Here is a 17457-nt window from a genome sequence, read left to right on the forward strand (position 1 = left end):
CGCATCGTAGCACTGCCCCTCCCTCCCGAGCCGCTCCCTCCTACGTCGATCGCCGAGGTCAAAACTCTAATAAAGAGTTCACTGCCTCGTAAATCTCCAGGTCTCGACGCCATCTCGAACAAGGTCCTCCGGTGCCTCCCGCCCCATCTGATATGCCTACTAGTGTCCATTTTCAATTGCCTCCTTGAAAACTGCACCTTCCCGGCGCAGTGGAAAGAGGCCATTGTCATTGGTATTCACAAACCAGGCAAACCCCGTAACAACCCCACCAGTTACCGCCCTATCAGCCTTCTCAATACGCTTAGCAAGCTTTACGAGAAGGTTCTTAAAAAGCGCCTCCTAGACTTTGCCCTAGATAAGGGGCTCATTCCCGATGAGCAGTTTGGCTTCAGGCCGGCCCACTCGTGCGTTCATCAAGTCCATCGAATCACGGAGCACATCCTCTCCGGGATGAATAACTCCCTGAAACCGAGAGCCACGGGTGCGCTCTTCTTCGACATAGCGAAAGCTTTCGACAAGGTCTGGCACAACGGCTTGGTTTACAAGCTCTACCACCTTAATGTGCCACTAAGACTCGTGCGTATCGTACACGACTTCTTGTCCGACCGCTCAATGCGCTATCGCGTAGAAGGAACGTTATCGTCTCCTCGCCCCATCATGGCCGGAGTCCCTCAGGGCTCGGTCCTCTCGCCCCTTCTGTTCACGCTGTATACCGGCGACATCCCTAGGGCTCCCAATGTGGAGCTAGCCCTCTATGCCGATGACACCGCTCTCTATACCACCCACAAAGATAGAGGTGTCATCGTGGACAGACACCAGACCGCTACCACGTCGTTAGGCGAATGGTTTCGGAAATGGGGCTTCCAAATAAATCCCGAGAAAAGCGTAGCAGTTCTCTTTGCCAGGGGCAACCCCGGTGCTAACGCTAGGGATAAATTTCACCTCAAGACAGAGGTAACCCTATACGGGCAAGCCATCCCTTGGCAAAAGTCCGTCAAATATCTAGGAGTCACGCTCGATAGCGGCATGTCTTTCCGTAAGCACATAGCCGCCGTTCGCAAGAAGGCCTATTTTGTCCTCTCTCGCCTCCATTTCCTCCTAAATAAAAGGAGTCAAATGTCTCTCAGACACAAGGTGACCCTGTACAAGGCCTGCATCCGTCCGTGCATGACATACGCTAGCGTAGTCTTTGCGCATTGTGCCCCTTCCTATATTCACCGGCTACAGGTGCTTCAGTCGCGATTCATGAGAATCGCGACCGGTGCGCCCTTCTATGTGAGAAACGTCGATCTCCACCACGACCTGGAGCTCCCTACCATAGCCCAATGGATGAAGTTGGCGTCCACACGCCACTTTGACAAGGCTAAACACCATCCCAATCCACTGGTGCGTAATAGCATCAACTATTACCCCTTCCCGACAAAAAAGGCTCGTAGGAGGCCCCGACACATACTAACGGATCCGGATGATCCAATTACCGTAGCAAACGATAAATTAAAAGCCGCCCGTGCGGCCAAAAATAATAAAAATAGCCAATCACAGATTAGGGTAAAAAACCGCCTTCACCGGGGAAGGCGAGGACCTTAACTTCGCACTTCGCTCACTCCAGTCCTAGAGCTTCCGTCCTGCCCTTCAGGCGATTGACCGCCCCGCGACGGCCCAAGCCGAGGTTCGAGTCTCACAGGAGACGCCCTTGCGCTAGCCGCGGGATAAAACGCCATTCTGGCCGAGCTACGCTCGCCAAAACAGCCCGAGCTGAGCTGTAAAGGCACTTAAGGCCAACAGCGAGAAAAAAAAAAAAAAAAAAAAGTACGAACGTGTTCTTCTCAGAACAGTTCGATATCGTGGTCTAACGATAACGCCAATTAACTGTTCTTTTCAGAACAAATTATTGTTTCATGACGATAACGTTTACAACTGTCCTTGTCAGGACACATCACTGTTTCATTACGACATGTACTGATCACCTACAGGATTCCCCCTCTAGCGAAGCGTACCGGCAGGCGTATAACGCGGCCTCGGCGAGTTGTTCTTGTAGGTATTGAGGTGTTCCCAGTGTCTTGTTGTTTCAGGTTGTTGTCATTTTGATGTTTCAGGCTGTTGTCATTTTGATGTTTCAGGCTATTTGATGGTTCATGTAGTTCGCTCGCACTTGATGTGATTTGCTTGTTGCAGGTACTCGTTGTTGTATCAGTAGGCACATCTTGCTCGGTGATAGTGTAGGCAGGTTTGAGTCTGTCGATAGAGATATTCATTTCGCGGTTAGGTAACTGCAGTGTGAATATCTTGCTGTCTCGTTTCAGCACGCGATAGGGTCCGTCGTAAGGTGCTTGTAATGGCTTCTTTACGGCGTCTATGCGTACAAATACGAATTCACATGTTTGCAGGTCGCGGTGTACGAATATGGGTTTTGTGTTGCTGTGTGGTTGACTCGGCATTGGTTGCAGGTTACGTATTGCGTCGCGCAGCTGATCGATGTAGCCAGAGTCCATGATGACGTCATTGTGGGTCGTTGATAAGAAATCACCGGGTAAGCGTATGTTGCATCCGTAGGTAAGTTGGGCGGCGCTTACGCCGGTGTCACTTCGCATAGCGGCGCGTAATCCGAGTAGGACGGTTGGTAGCTCGTTGATCCAGCTTCTTGCGGTCTGTAGTCTTGCTTTTAATGCGGCTTTAAGGACACGGTGCCATCGTTCGATGATACCGTTACACTGTGCGTGGTATGAAGTTGTACGCGTTTTTTCGATCCCTAGTAAGCGAGAAAGAGATGCAAATACTCTGCTTTCAAATTGGCGTCCTTGGTCCGTTGTTATTGTTACAGGACAACCGAAACGGGAAATCTAACCTTTTTATTGTTATTTCGCATAGTGGGTATGCTTCGGTCCATCTTGTTGCCCTGTCGATCATTGTCACGAGGTATCGATGTCCGCTGGCCGCGGTAGGTAGCGGACCAACGATATCGATGTAAACGTGTTCGAATCGTTCGGTTGGTGAAAAAATTGATAATCGACTTGATGTGTGGCGTTGTATTTTGGGGCGCTGACACTGTAGGCATACTTTTGCCCACTTGCCGACGTCTGCGTTCCTTGAGGGCCAGAAGTAACGTTGCGTAATTAATTTTCTCGTAGTCTTGATTCCAGGGTGGCTAACGTTATGTACTGCGTTGAATGCGGTACGTCGGTATTCTTCTGGTAGGTACGGACGTAACTGTGAGGTTGAAGTTTCGCAGTGTAATTTGATGTTTGAGACGGGCAGGTTGACTTTCTTGAAACATAAGTTGCTCTGTAAACTGAGTGCTTTAATGGTATCGCTGTCGCGTTCTTGAGCTTCTGCAAGTAGATTGTAGTCAATTGGCGATGGACAGGTGATTGCTTCGACACGTGATAATGCATCTGCGGCTGCATTTTGAGATCCACTGACGTGTCGTATATCAGTGGTAAATTCGCTGATATAAAGTAGCTGTCGGGTGCGTCTCGGTGATTCGCTGTTTGTATTTGTTTTTGTGTAAGCGAAGGTTAGCGGCTCGTGGTCGGTGAATATTATTATTTCTCGTCCCTCGAACATTTTGCGGAAATGTTTGACAGTCATGTAGATGGCGAGTAGCTCTCGATCGTAGGTACTGTAGCGAGTCTGTGCGTCGGTGAATTTCTTCGAGAAATAGCCGAGTGGTTGCCATGACATAAGTTGCTCTGTAAACTGAGTGCTTTAATGGTATCGCTGTCGCGTTCTTGAGCTTCTGCAAGTAGATTGTAGTCAATTGGCGATGGACAGGTGATTGCTTCGACACGTGATAATGCATCTGCGGCTGCATTTTGAGATCCACTGACGTGTCGTATATCAGTGGTAAATTCGCTGATATAAAGTAGCTGTCGGGTGCGTCTCCGTGATTCGCTGTTTGTATTTGTTTTTGTGTAAGCGAAGGTTAGCGGCTTGTGGTCGGTGAATATTATTATTTCTCGTCCCTCGAACATTTTGCGGAAATGTTTGACAGCCATGTAGATGGCGAGTAGCTCTCGATCGTAGGTACTGTAGCGAGTCTGTGCGTCGGTGAATTTCTTCGAGAAATAGCCGAGTGGTTGCCATGACTTGTTGATAAATTGATTGAGTGCGGCACCAGCTGTTTTATCGCTAGCGTCGCTGAATATAGCAAGTGTCGCCTGGTGAGACGGATGAGCAAGTAAAGCGGCGTTTTTTATGCTCTCTTTACATGCTTCATAGGCTTGCGTTGATTCAGTGTGGTCCAGTCGATCTTAGTTTTGTCACGCTTCTTGACGTTGTGCAGGTAGGTATTTAACGGCGCTTGTATGGTGGCGGCATTTTTGATATTGTTACGAAGACGGGTCGACTGCATGTTTCTAGATTTTTCCACTAGTTAGAGAACTTTTCAGCAGGCTGTAATATGATTTCTGACCGTTTCAGGAGAGGGTCAATCACATATTAGAAAATTGTAATTTTCATAATGTTACCCTAGTTTTCAGGAAGCTGAAACCTTTTTTCAGTCGGTTTCAGAACATGTGTAGTCGAGTGGTGCAGTTTTCAGGAGACCCGTTTTCAGGCGTTTTCAGGCCTAGTTATACCCCTTTGATGAAGGAATATTCTATAATTATAGAATATAGAAGAATATTATATCCCTTTGATGGAGGAAGAGAGAGAGAAGATCAGAACTTTCTCGAAACTAGACGAGCACTCTAGAACGCCGTACGACAAGGACGGAGCAACGTGCGAAAGAGACAAAGAGTTCGAACGTTCTAGAATTGTGCAATCGCTACTCAGTAGCAAGCCCGCCTAGAAAGTTCTCGAATATTGTTTAGAATTATTCCCAGGGATATATATAAGCGAGCCGAAACGCGACTAGCCTTTAGTTTTGAATGCGATAACAAGAGCGAAACACCGAAGCGATAAAGTGCGAATAAAGTGAATATAAGTGATAAAGTACTGTGTGAAGTGTGCATAAGTGAAGTAATTAGTGACTGTGTTTTTGCGTGCAATTAGTGCATCTCTGCAATTAATTTGTGCCCATAAATTCCTCATTGATTTTTCAAGAAATAAACCCTTGAAGAAATCTACGGCATTTTCTATCCGATCCCCTAGCTCGTAACAATATTTTCACGGTAAAAGTTTATCATACCGAGAAAACGTCGTAGTTCTTCTACGGTTTGTGGTTTTGGAAAGTCTGTAATAGCTTGTACCTTCTCTTGAGGTGGCTGTATTCCTTCCGCTGTGACTTGGTGACCGAGGAATTTCACAGTTGGCTGGCCGAAAACACATTTTGATGGGTTGATAGTGATGCCGTATTCTTCTAGTCGCTGTAATACGATGCGTAGATAATTTCGGTGCTCTTCCTCGTCGATTGATGCTATGAGTAGATCATCAACGAAAGGGAATACGAAGTCGAGTTCGCGCAGTACTTCGTGAATAAAGCGTTGGAAAGTCTGTCCGGCGTTCTTTAGACCAGGACACATGCGCGGGAACTCGAAAAGACCAAAAGGTGTGATGATGGCGGTTTTCTCCACATCTTGCTCGCTGACTGGCTGTTGTTGGTACGCGCGATTGAGGTCGAGTGTGGAGAAAATTTTCTTCCCTGCGAGTTGGTATGTGAAGTCACGTATGCGTGGTATGGGATAGCGATCGGGCTTGGTTATGGCGTTGAGTCTTCGGTAATCGCCACACACGCGTAGGTCTCCTTTCTTCTTTGGCACGACGTGAAGAGGTGATGCCCAAGGGCTTTTGCTTGGTCTGCATAACCCTTGATCGATCATGTTTTGGAATTCCTTCCTGACCATTTCGTAACGATGCGGTGCAATGGGGCGTGGCTTGCAGTGAAGGGGCGGTCCATTTGTTTCAATGAAGTGTTCGACGGAATGTTTGGGACTAAGCTTCATTGAAGTGATTCTGGTTGTGCCTGGGAAATCTGCTAGTATGCTGTGGTAATTTTGCTCAATGTCAATACTACGAACTGTAGGTATGTCTGCAGTACTGAGTTGAGCGTTTGTTACCAGCTTTGTTTTCCCGTCGATCAATCTTCGGTTTTTGACGTCGACAATGAGGTGGTGGTACTGCAAGAAATCTGCTCCCAGGATTGCCTTAGACACATCTGCTACGACGAATTTCCATGTGTATGGTCTTCGGAGGTTAAGATCAAGTTGGAGTGACTTCTCTCCGTATGTTGGGATGACCGTGTTGTTGGCGGCGTAGAGTTGAAATGGCAGTGGTTTTTCACGTGAGCCTTTAGTCTTTGGTAGCACGGAGATATTGGCTCCTGTGTCGACCAAAAAGGTAAGTTTCGTTACCCTGTCGGTAACGAAAAGGCGGTGTGATGATTCGGTAACGCCGGTTCCCGCGGCCAGCGTTACTTTTAGTTTTCCGACTGGTTTATGGGCTTACTTATGGAAACTGCATGGTGGTGTGCATTTCTTCGCGTCCATACCGTAGCGATGATGGTAATAGCAGTACGGCATTGGAGATTTTTTCCGGCTTCGATCTTCCATCTGCGACTCTCGTCGGTTTTCGTTTCGATTTGTTGATGCGTTCCGCGAGCGTGATTGCGAATGTCAATGGTTGCGAGAACGACTGTTGCGGTAGTTGTCGCGAGGTTGTGCTCGTAGCTCGGCGACTTCCAAAAACATCCTTCTTATTTCACCGATGAGGGTGTCGATGGTTGGTTGTTGTTCTGGAGGTGGCACACGGAGTTACAGTGAGATACCGGAGACTTCTTGGCTCGACGGATGTGATGAAACTTGACGCTCTGCACCGGAAATTTCTGTGTTCGACATCTTCAAATTTTTTGGTGTTCTTCTCGGGGTCACCACTTTAGGTTCGTTTTGGTTTATGTTGATTGGTCCTTATTTTGTTAAAATAAAACTTCCTAATAATTCGTTGTGAAGAGGTGAAGATGGAATGTGTTTATTTTTTAAAACTGTAGATTTATATACAAAAATTATCCTACACTAGCCACTAGTGGTAACATGTGGTACCAAGATGCGAAGGGTGCGTAGACGATAAAATCGAGGCGCGGCAAAAAGTTGTCCTTTTCTGCGCGCAACCGTCGAAGGGTACGAACGTTGCCGCCGTCTCTACAGGACTCCAGAGCCGAAGCGTCCCCTGCGTGACAGCAACGGCGCCATCACCTATGACGACACAGATCGGGCCGAAATATTCGCCGAACACCTCCAGCGTCATTTCTCGCCGAACCCCGCGACGTCCCCTACGCGCGTGGCAGAGGTGGTGAACGCTGTCGAGGCGTGGCTGACGTGCCCGATCTCTACCGACGAAGCCCAGATCTTCTTCTCGCCGTCACGACTGCGACCCAGGAAGGCGCCGGGACCGGACGGCATCACCCACGAGGCGCTGCGCCATCTGCCCATGAGGTGGATAGTCGCGCTATCGCGCCTCTTCATGGGTATCCTCCGGTATACGCACTTCCCCAGATCATGGAAAGAGGGCAAGGTGATCTTAATATCGAAGCCCGGGAAGGACTCTACCCGACCTGAGAGCTATCGACCCATCACCTTGCTCTCGACGCAGTCGAAACTGTTCGAGTGGCTGTTGCTGCAGAGGATCGAACAGTACCTGCAGCCGAGGCCCGAACAGTTCGGCTTCCGCGGCGAACACAGCACGACGCTGCAGCTGACGAAGGTGCTCTTCACTGCAGCCTCGGCCCTCAACAAAAAGGAGGGGGCCGCCGCCGTTATGCTGGACATGGCGAAGGCCTTTGACCGTGTCTGGCACTACGGCCTCGTGCTGAAGCTCATCGAGTCTCCACTGCCCCGCCGAATGGTCGCCGTGCTCCGCGCCTTTCTCACCGAGCGCACGTTTTTCGTTGCGACGGGAGAGGCTGCGTCGAGACCGCGACCCATCACGGCGGGCGTCCCGCAAGGCAGCGTGCTATCGCCCTTGCTCTACACCACGTACACCGACGGCGTTCCGTGCCCCGAGGGGTGCACACTCGCCCCCTACGCCGATGATACGGCGTACGTGGCGACATCGCTGGGGATCTCGCACGCTGCCCGAAAACTCTAACGCGCTCTGGACCTCCTGCCAGAGTGGCTGGACAAATGGAGACTCGCCGCCAACCCGGACAAGACACAGGCAATTGCCTTCGGCCGGGGTAGGTTGCCACCACCCCTACGCTTCCTGGATCGAGACGTGCCGTGGAAGACGCCGGTCACCTATTTAGGGGTCACCATAGACCGGAGTCTTACCATGAAGCACCACATCTCCAGGGCTGTAAGGAGAGCCAAGTGCGCGGCGCACACGCTTCGCCCACTGATCACAGGCAACCTACCTCTCCGCACCAAGCTCGCGCTACACAAGTTGTACGTGCGCCCTCACCTCACGTACGCGGCACCGGCGTGGTTCTCCTACGCCAGGGAGACCAACCGCCGAAGACTGCGCACCGTGCAAAACACCGTCTTACGGCGCGCAGTATAGGCACCACGCTACGTGAGGAACGCCACCATAGCGCGAGCCTTGCGGATGGAGTCGATCGACGAGTTCGTCGCACGGCTCGCGATGAGGATGTTTGATCGAGCGGACGCCTCTCAACATCCTCACCTCCAAAACATCGCGCCGTGGCACTCCAGGCCGCCCGACCGATACAAGTACCCGCGTGAGCTCTTCTCCGCGGGTCCCGACGACACCAGGGCAGCAGCCGCGGTTTCGACCGCTGGTCGCCTCGCGGGGCCACCGGGGGTCTCACCCGGCGGAGCTTGACCGCCGCGCTAGCTGCCCGATACCACCACTCATCGCGACACCAGGGTCAAGTCGAGACTACTCCTTGGCCCCCTCATCATCACCACCGGATTTGACACCCCGGACATGACCCCATCGGCTGCGCGCAGCGGGTAGAGACCGAGTCTCCCCGCGCGCCGCAGCCCTCACCAAGGGCTATATGCCCGCCCCCGTACCGCTGTATCAGCAGGGCGCGAACAAAGACACCACCTGAAGGGGGCATACGCCCGAACAGGACAAAACACCTCCCTCGCGAGGGAGGGTGTAGCATTAACCAAACGGAAGGGTATGAACGTGTTCTTCTCAGAACAGTTCGATATCGTGGTCTAACGATAACGCCAATTAACTGTTCTTTTCAGAACAAATTATTGTTTCATGACGATAACGTTTACAACTGTCCTTGTCAGGACACTGTTTCATTACGACATGTACTAATCACCTACACTATTATTACTTTTCAAAGTAATCCCGTTCCTCTCTATACATCGTCGCATTCTATGGTACCACTGAGGAAAGCAGTGGGCCCATTCTGCCTTAGGGGTCTCTTCTATAGCATTTTCGTACGTTTTTACCGCATTTTATCTTTAGTTCTTGGGTATGAGTCACAGGGCGCCAGGTCGGGACTGTATGGATGACTCATTATCTCGACACCTGCCATAGTGAAGGTGTTCGGTGTCTAGTCGTCGGTTAAAGTATGGGGAATTCATCTGGTACAAACCTTCCTGACGCCTAAATATTCGTGTAATATTCTATTATCTTTCTCTACAATGCGTCGCATAGCACTGATGTTATCTTTAGTAGTCGCTGTTAAAGGCCTTTAGTAGTCCAAGCTTAAACTCGTTAATCCAATTTTAAATATTGGCAATTATTAGCCTATCATAGCTTTGTTGTTGAGTAAGCCCACAATAAATCATTGACGAAAATTTTCTCGCGTTAGGTTAATTTTCGCGTTAGGTAATGTGTGATGTGTTTGTTACACATCACACATTACAGTTATAGATTTGCCGTCAATTCACAAATTCGTCAATGACAAATTAATGCATTAATGCTACATTAGGTTACCAAGGACTTCTAAAATTGAAATTTTCATTAGCAATGTTTCTAACTGGCCCGTTCTAAACACTTTCAGTGTTACCCACGTATTACCTCAATTTTTAGTGTAAAAAATATGCCGAGATGTATAAAAGTGCCTGTACTTAAATACAATACAAATGTGCAAATGTGGCTGGAGATTGCTAAATGGCCTTTATTTAATTATTCATTAGAAACACACGAAATAAATAATAATTAAACTCGTATATTATCATAAGGCTACAAATTTATCAAAATGAATGTGTCTTAAAATAATATCTAAAGGTCCATAAAATTTAAGTATAATACATAATAAAATTAATTTCTATAAAAATATAACTAGTTAATTACTTACAGTAAATAAACATTTATATAATTTTTGTAACATAATGATAATGAAATGGAATTTGATCTTTTAAATTACATTAAAATAATCATAACCAAAATCAGAATTAATAAGAAAGCAGTAGACCTAATTAAATATAGGCGATAAAGATTTATTACTTTGTATTAGTGTCCGTGGCACCAAGCAGTGTTATGTTAAAATTGTCAGAATGTTGAGAAGTATTTTCCTTGGGAGAATGAATATTTGCATTTTGTTGTTTGGACCTTGTCCTACTTGAAATGTTTAAACTATCACTTGTATTGAGTTAACTATTAAGAATAGGTTTTGTACTTGTAGATTTGATTAGTTTCCGTGGCCTTAAACTTTGCAGAGAAATATTAAAATTGTCAGAAAGTTGAGAAATATTTTCCTTTGGAGAATTAACATTTGCATTTTGTTGTTTTGACCTTGTTCTTCTTGAAATGATTAAACTATCACTAGTATTAAGTGAGTTATTTAGACTTGGTTTTGTCCTTGGAGATTTTTTATTTCCTTCTGTAATTAAATTACTTTGTTTTGTTCTACCATTTTTAGAGTAACTTTTTGAATGTTTTGTGTCATTTGTAATATTATCACATGCAGAGCAGTTTCTGTTAGAACGCTTTGATCTCCTACATTGATTTCTCTTCAATTCTGAAATTTTAGTGCCACCAGTTAGTTTCTTATTAAAAGCATTTTCTTTGACAGGACATAAAATTTCCTTCTTCTTTTTAGTTATTATACATTCTACTTTATTTTGTTCATTCTGTTTTTTATTTATATTTTCTTTATCATTTTGTGGAATTTCACTGCAGGCTTTTTTAATGTTCTCCTTCATTTTTTTTTCGTTGACATTTGAGACTTTTATTTTCATGTTCAATGTTTTCTTCTTAGCATTCCTTTTATTTATCAAATCTTGCACTTTAAAAATGTTTCCTACATTTTTTCTTATTTGATATTTTGTGTTATTAAGAGTTGATGAAGTGACATCTTTTAATTGACCTGCAAAAGTTCAGTGTTCAAATTTAATTCGTCATATGGCATTGCTTTGACCAACAAATTTAATTTACTAGACTGCTATATTCAATAAATATATGCAAAAGAAAGAAGTGATTTTTTTGTTTGTCTGCAGTATCTGGAAAACATAATTTTATTCTTAGTTTCAAAAAGACAGTACTTTTGGAATATACCTTTTATTTCGGGATTGAATATTTTGCAGGCAGGAACTGTTTCAGATTCTTTTTCACTTTCAATATCAGTATCCCAAAAAGTTTTCAAACATTTGGACCCTGTAAAAGAGATTTTATGTAGATATTGCAAAATAAATTTAAATTCTTTACACCTAATATAATTTTCAGTCTTTTGGCCTGCATTCATATGAAATTGTTTAACTTACTTTGAACCATATTTGTGGTTGCATGTTTGTTTACAATCACACTGCAATCTTTAAGTATAGAGCTGTCATTGTGCCATTGTTGCCAGCTGCTCTTTTGAATATTATCTTTTCTAGAATCTGTTTCAATAGCTGTGCTATTAAGTGTTTCATCTGTAAACGTATCACTGATATCACTGTTACATTTGTCATCACAAGCAGAGTTTGTTTTAATAATTTTACTAGATGTTGAATTAATATGTTCTGCAGGAATAATTTTTTTAATTAAACCCAATACATTGTCTTCCTCATCAGAAACATTTCTGTTCAGACAAGACTGTGTTGTCACAAGTTTTCTTGCTTTATTCTTTTCTTTATTACCAACATTAGCATGGGGACTTCCTTCAGCAACATTACTTCCTACTTTAACACTTAACAGATCAACATTTTGAATAAATAATTTTCTCTTTGAAAAACTAGATTTCATTGAAACTTCATTAATTTTTAAATCCTCCATTTGTTTTAATGATTTTTTTTTTACTTTCTGATTGGATCCACTTAAAGGTTGCATTCTAGATTTGGAAATCACAAATTCCTTTTTATTCACATGTTTTCCTGCAGCCTTTGTCATAATCATTACTGGTTTCTTAAATATGCCTTTTGTCAAATGTTCAAAGTGTGTTTTTGGGCTTGAAAGGGTTATTTCTTTTTCATTGTTGATTGATTGATCTTTTAGGGACCATTTTCTATTATCATTAGCTGAAAAAATACCATCATTTTCACTTTTGCAACAATTCTGTTCTTCTGTTTTTTTATGTCTCTCAATCAAATTATTCCTCTTAGCAGTTATGTTTTCTATAAATCTTTGTGATGGAAGTGGATATTCTTTAGTTGTTACATCTTTAAGTGTTCTTTCTTCATTGCCAACTAGAGTTGAGTCTGGTTTCATTACTTCCTCTAAATGGTTTTTGTGGGAATTCAATAACATGTTTTTTTTAACAGGATTTCTAAGATCTGTCAGCAGATGAATATTATTTTTTGTAGTATTCACTAAAGATTTATGAACTTGACTGATTTGTGGTCCTCTAAAGACTGTGGCAATTTTATTTGATTGTATTTCATCATCTTCATAGCTACTTATGGGAGAGTCACTAATTTCTCCACTAGAAGGAATTTTTCTTTGAATATTACTAATTCTGTTATAATTTGTGTTTAGTAACATAAACTTATTTCTATTTTTTTCATATCTTTTCCTTAATTGATGTTTTAGTTTTCGACAAACCACATCTTTAATCATTTGTAATTCATGTGTTTTAAATGATTCACACTTAAGGGCATTTGTTATGTCAATGGAACTCCTTACAATGTCTAAAACAAAAGGAAAGTCTTTAAATAACTTATTATACTGGATATATAATTATATATATCAGGTAATAAAAGAGCATGTTAACACTGTTAAAAGAAAATTAATTTATTCTTTAGATATAAAAATTTCAAGATAGATTTTAGTCAACATTAGGCCATAAGGCTTAGTCTAAAGTAGCTTTAGGCTAAAGTAGCTTTTATCCTAATGAAAAAGAACATAATATATAAAAGTAGTACTCACCCCCACTACGCAATGAAAGTGGAGATCTACTCCTGCAATCTAAAACAGACCTGTGTGAACTTGGATATTTGTTAGAACGAAATCTGTGGGCCTCAAAACCACATCTTAATGACATTGGAGATTGCTGTCTTTCACAATGATACAAACTCCTAGTATGTTGTGCGAGATCCTGTCTGAGGTGATTTAAATTGGAGTGAATATTGTTCATGGACATCATCATTTTTGAGTTACCACCATCACATATTTCCTAAAATGTTTTTTTTTAATAATACAATGTTTATTTAACGTCGTCACGAAACAATTAATTAAATAAGCATTAAATAAAAGTATAATATTTCCAATCACAACTTGTTTGCAATTGAACCAAAGTTTGAGCTGTGATTGCGCTGTGGCGTCAGTACTTTACAAGCGCTGATACATAAAATTACAATATATTACAAAAATAACATAAACAAACCCCAATTTCGGTGTGAAATGAAAGCATATTTTCTTCTTCAATGTCCACCATTCTATGTCTTTCATTTAATTCATTCATACTCTTTATTAAACAATTAAATTTCAAATTAATAAAACGTTAATATTTCACATTTGTTTGAACTTTAAATTCTAATTTCTCAATCATACGACACAGAATATAGATACATTTTCAATTATCCACAGACAAGAATTCTTCTTGCTCTTGTTTTTTGAAAGTTGATGCATATCTGCTGTCATGCGAATGGCCGTTAACTCAACACCACAGTGCACAGACTAACATACTACAAAAAATGTTTTACTCAATTTAAGACCTCTATAGGAGTAGTTATTACAATCAAATAGATTTCTAATTTTGTAGGAACTAGTATGTATTACTTAATTATTTGAGATTGTATTTTTATGTAGTTTTGAAAAGCTTTTTGATTGACTTTTTAAAAAAAACTAGATTGACGTTGCGCCGGCCAGCCTCTTCAATTTGTTTATCGTCATTAGTTCAGCCGTGAGAAATTAATTATACAATACTACATTATGATCTTTTATGTTAGGAATAAACTAATAAAAGACGAAACCTTATCTTCCAAGTCCTTTTTTTGTCAATGTAGTTAATAAATTAAACTAAAACCTACATACAGTTTGAAATATTGGAAAGTAATTACTTAAACAACATTAATTGCTTATTAATAAAATAGTAATAATTTGACAATAATTATTGCTCTAGTGTAAAGCGACGATTTGGATAAGTTTATAAATTGTTTGTCTATCAAAAGTTACTAATATGTTATATCAGTATCGTATAATCACTAATGTAATATAATTTCAGATGTCAATATAAGTTTAGTATGCTTTTACGCTATTAGCCGACACACATTTAGACGTGATCTCAGAGACAAAAGGGTTATTTTAAGTTTTGGTAACTTAGGTGCACGCCACCGAAGTCGCAGGCACTAGTTATTTACGGATTCAATAATAATCTACAAGTAGACACAAAAACTAATTAAACAATAAAAATAATACTAGATGTCCGTAAAACTATTTAAACATTTATTAAGAAAAAAATTATACGCACAACGAAATCTTATAGTTATAAAAATATCACAGAAATAAATTACAATATTATGACTTTAGATTCATTGGTTATAATAAGAAATGAGTTAAGTTTCTAATTTCACAACTGAAGAAAAATAGTAATTATGATAAACAAAACTCTTAAATAATTGAATAGTTAAAAAATTGCGAAGAGTATTTAGGTTTTTATATTGTTATAAAAAAATAAATAGTTAAATGATTTTAAATGCATTTACCCATAATTTTAACGAAAATATCATAAGAATTTAAGACATTAATGTCTTTAAAATAAGGGAACTTAAGTCCCTTTCAATTAATATTAAAAAGTTATGAATTTCAAATCAGGGTCAAAAATATTTGAAGACAACCTATTTCAAATATAGATAGCGATTAAAATACTTCGAATTGTACCTTTAGCACAAACTGCGATACTTTCGTATAAGTTGTTAAATTTATTTTATTTACATACAAGCGCACCCTATAGACGTTGTAGACACACATCTGATTGTAAATAATCTGAACTATTCATGAGTCCACCTTAAACACTCATCAGAATCGGTCCACCCATTTATTGCTTTATCGGGAAAGATTCGAACTTCTTGGTTAACAATGCCATTGTTAATGATAATATCGGCACGATACGCTAATAGAATCGAAATAAACACAAAAACCGATCAACTTGTAACTGTCAAATTCATTCAATCATACTTAACCACAGATAACATTAAGTTACCATTTTTATCAAATGAACGGCTAGACTGATAAATATTTCGTTGGCCACCTTTAATGCCACGGTCCCACAGAAACAGGATCAAAAATATCCTATTCTACCTCCTCACAAATATCCAAATCGGTTCAGCCCTTCTTGATTTATAAATAGTGTAACTATTACGCATTTCTTTTATATATACATATATAAAAAGACTTTACATTTTTTCAACTCTTTCAACTCAAATTTAAATGTAACCAGTAATAATAATTATTGTAGGTAGGCAACACCAAGATGGGGTTTTCCATACATTTAGTATGGAAATAAGAATACTACTTAAGTAAATATGTTTGCCCTCCTAATACTTTTAAATACGTCCACGGAGCATGCAAAGTTTTCACACATTTTCTACTATTCCTTAAACTTAGAAATTGTAAGTTTGTGCTAAGAGTACAGATCCTTATGTTGTAAATATACAAAAAGGCTATGTGATATGATATTGGCAAATTATACAGTGTTAAATAATGTAATGGTCAAACAATAAAAACATGAGTATATATTACCTATATACAAAGCGTCATAAAATAGCAAAATATATACAAATTGACTCGAATCACACTTTTGTGCCTTAACAGTTAACATTAAAGTGCAATATCGCGTAAATCAATTCAATTATAGTATAATTCAATAATACTACCATAATAATTAAACTAATAGATTTTTTTCGAAGCGTAACATTGCAGACGAAATATACATAATGTAATCGCCTATCCACTACACAAATTTAATTAAATAATTATATACATATTCCATAATTATTAAATGGCCTTATAAATCGTGAACTAAAGACTTCTTTACAAAGTTTAATATCTTTAGTCTTTGGTAATAATATTCTTTCTAGAATGGTAACATTTTATTTGTATGGCAAGCCAGAAATCATTGCAATCAATTCTTCGGAATCCGCTGATATACAACGCCTTCTTAAATTCAACATATACAAAAGGATGTATGGCAAGTTATTTACCCTTATATAATTATATATAAAATCGCAATGTGACCCCTATAAGTTTTACACTATATCACAGGACAACTGAGACGTTCGTGACACTAGGTAAAATATATATTATTTAAACATACCATGGTTATGAAAAAAAAAGTATTACGGTACGGTAAAGTTTTTTTCGTTCTGTAGATTATTCCGTATAAGCATAAAACTAAAGTATACAGCTTAAAAAACACTGAAACTTATCCTTTTGAGATCATACTTATAGCTGTCACATGATATTTTGGTACAATAAATTCATGTTGTATCTATTATTATTGCGGTACTTGCAGCTTTAAACGATCTTTTGCTCAGGACACGAGCTATGTGTGTCAAAATCTCAAATTATCCATAAACTTAGAAAAATTGTCCTGGGCGATTTGAATGTAAAAAAGCCAGTCAGTCAGGTCAGTCTCTAGGCTACACTCTTGTGTAGCCTAGAGACTGACCTGACCGTTCGACCAATCACAATCAAGCAAAACGAGATATAGACTTTCATTTTACATTCTAACCACCCAGATCAACGTTAAGTAATTAATTGTCTTGTTAAAAAGTTAATACTATAAATTTCATATATCTTCAAACGCGACAAAGTCACCAGGCCAATTCTCCCTTTTTGCGACTTTATCTGACCCAGTGCACGCGAAAAACGCGTCATTCTCAAACGGGTCGATCTCGCGTGTGAAAATATTGACGGAATCTGACTTTTTAATGTCTTTATGGGGGGGCGGTTTCGTTCTAAGAGGGGGTATGTCCCCTTCTTCCTCTTCAGCGATAGATGCAGTGCGAGGACGAATGTGGGGAACGTGGGGCAACGTAAAGTCGTCCTCAAACATGGAGCGAGGTGAGATCGAGTCGGAATCGAATCGGAAACGAGCAGCTGGTGAGTCACCGTCTCTGGCACGAGCCGAACTGCCGCTCATAGGGGACGCTGTTGCATCCTCTTCGAAGGCAAATCTAAAAAAATGTTTTAAAACTAAGAAACCTTTGTTTATATTATACTAGATAACCATGTGAACTT

The 17457-nt window shown here is 41.0% G+C and overlaps 2 protein-coding genes across 5 annotated transcripts in view; both read right to left on the bottom strand.

The window, feature by feature from the left end:
* Positions 1-10071: 10071 nt before the first annotated feature.
* LOC123713652 lies at positions 10072-13747 on the bottom strand. Its single transcript, XM_045667428.1, has 5 exons — positions 13601-13747; positions 13144-13390; positions 11562-12905; positions 11356-11454; positions 10072-11167 (listed from the first exon to the last, which is right to left on the bottom strand). The coding sequence occupies exons 1-5, from the start codon at positions 13676-13678 to the stop codon at positions 10452-10454; spliced, it is 2484 nt and encodes an 827-aa protein (XP_045523384.1). The 5' UTR covers positions 13679-13747; the 3' UTR covers positions 10072-10451.
* A 573-nt stretch (positions 13748-14320) lies between these two features.
* Positions 14321-17457, bottom strand: part of LOC123713010 (protein disabled) — a 28074-nt gene continuing 24937 nt past the window's right edge. For all 4 annotated transcript variants that reach the window (XM_045666470.1, XM_045666469.1, XM_045666468.1 and 1 more), the window contains one exon: positions 14321-17393. In XM_045666470.1, coding sequence (XP_045522426.1) covers positions 17006-17393 — 388 coding nt within the window. In that variant the 3' untranslated portion in view covers positions 14321-17005. The remainder of the gene's footprint in view (positions 17394-17457) is intronic.

The sequence above is a fragment of the Pieris brassicae genome, chromosome 8 (genome assembly GCF_905147105.1).
Source record: "Pieris brassicae chromosome 8, ilPieBrab1.1, whole genome shotgun sequence".
NCBI classification, from domain to species: Eukaryota; Metazoa; Arthropoda; class Insecta; order Lepidoptera; family Pieridae; genus Pieris; species Pieris brassicae.

What these genes read in the sequence shown, in the direction of transcription:
- LOC123713652 (XM_045667428.1), bottom strand. Translation starts at nt 13,678, where the DNA reads ATGAATGAATTAAATGAAAGACATAGAATGGTGGACATTGAAGAAGAA. An exon ending in CATTTCACACCGAAATTGGG is followed by an intron (nt 13,391 to 13,600) that starts GTTTGTTTATGT and finishes AAAACATTTTAG; the next exon opens with GAAATATGTGATGGTGGTAA. An exon ending in ATTCAATCCCGAAATAAAAG is followed by an intron (nt 11,168 to 11,355) that starts GTATATTCCAAA and finishes GAACTTTTGCAG; the next exon opens with GTCAATTAAAAGATGTCACT.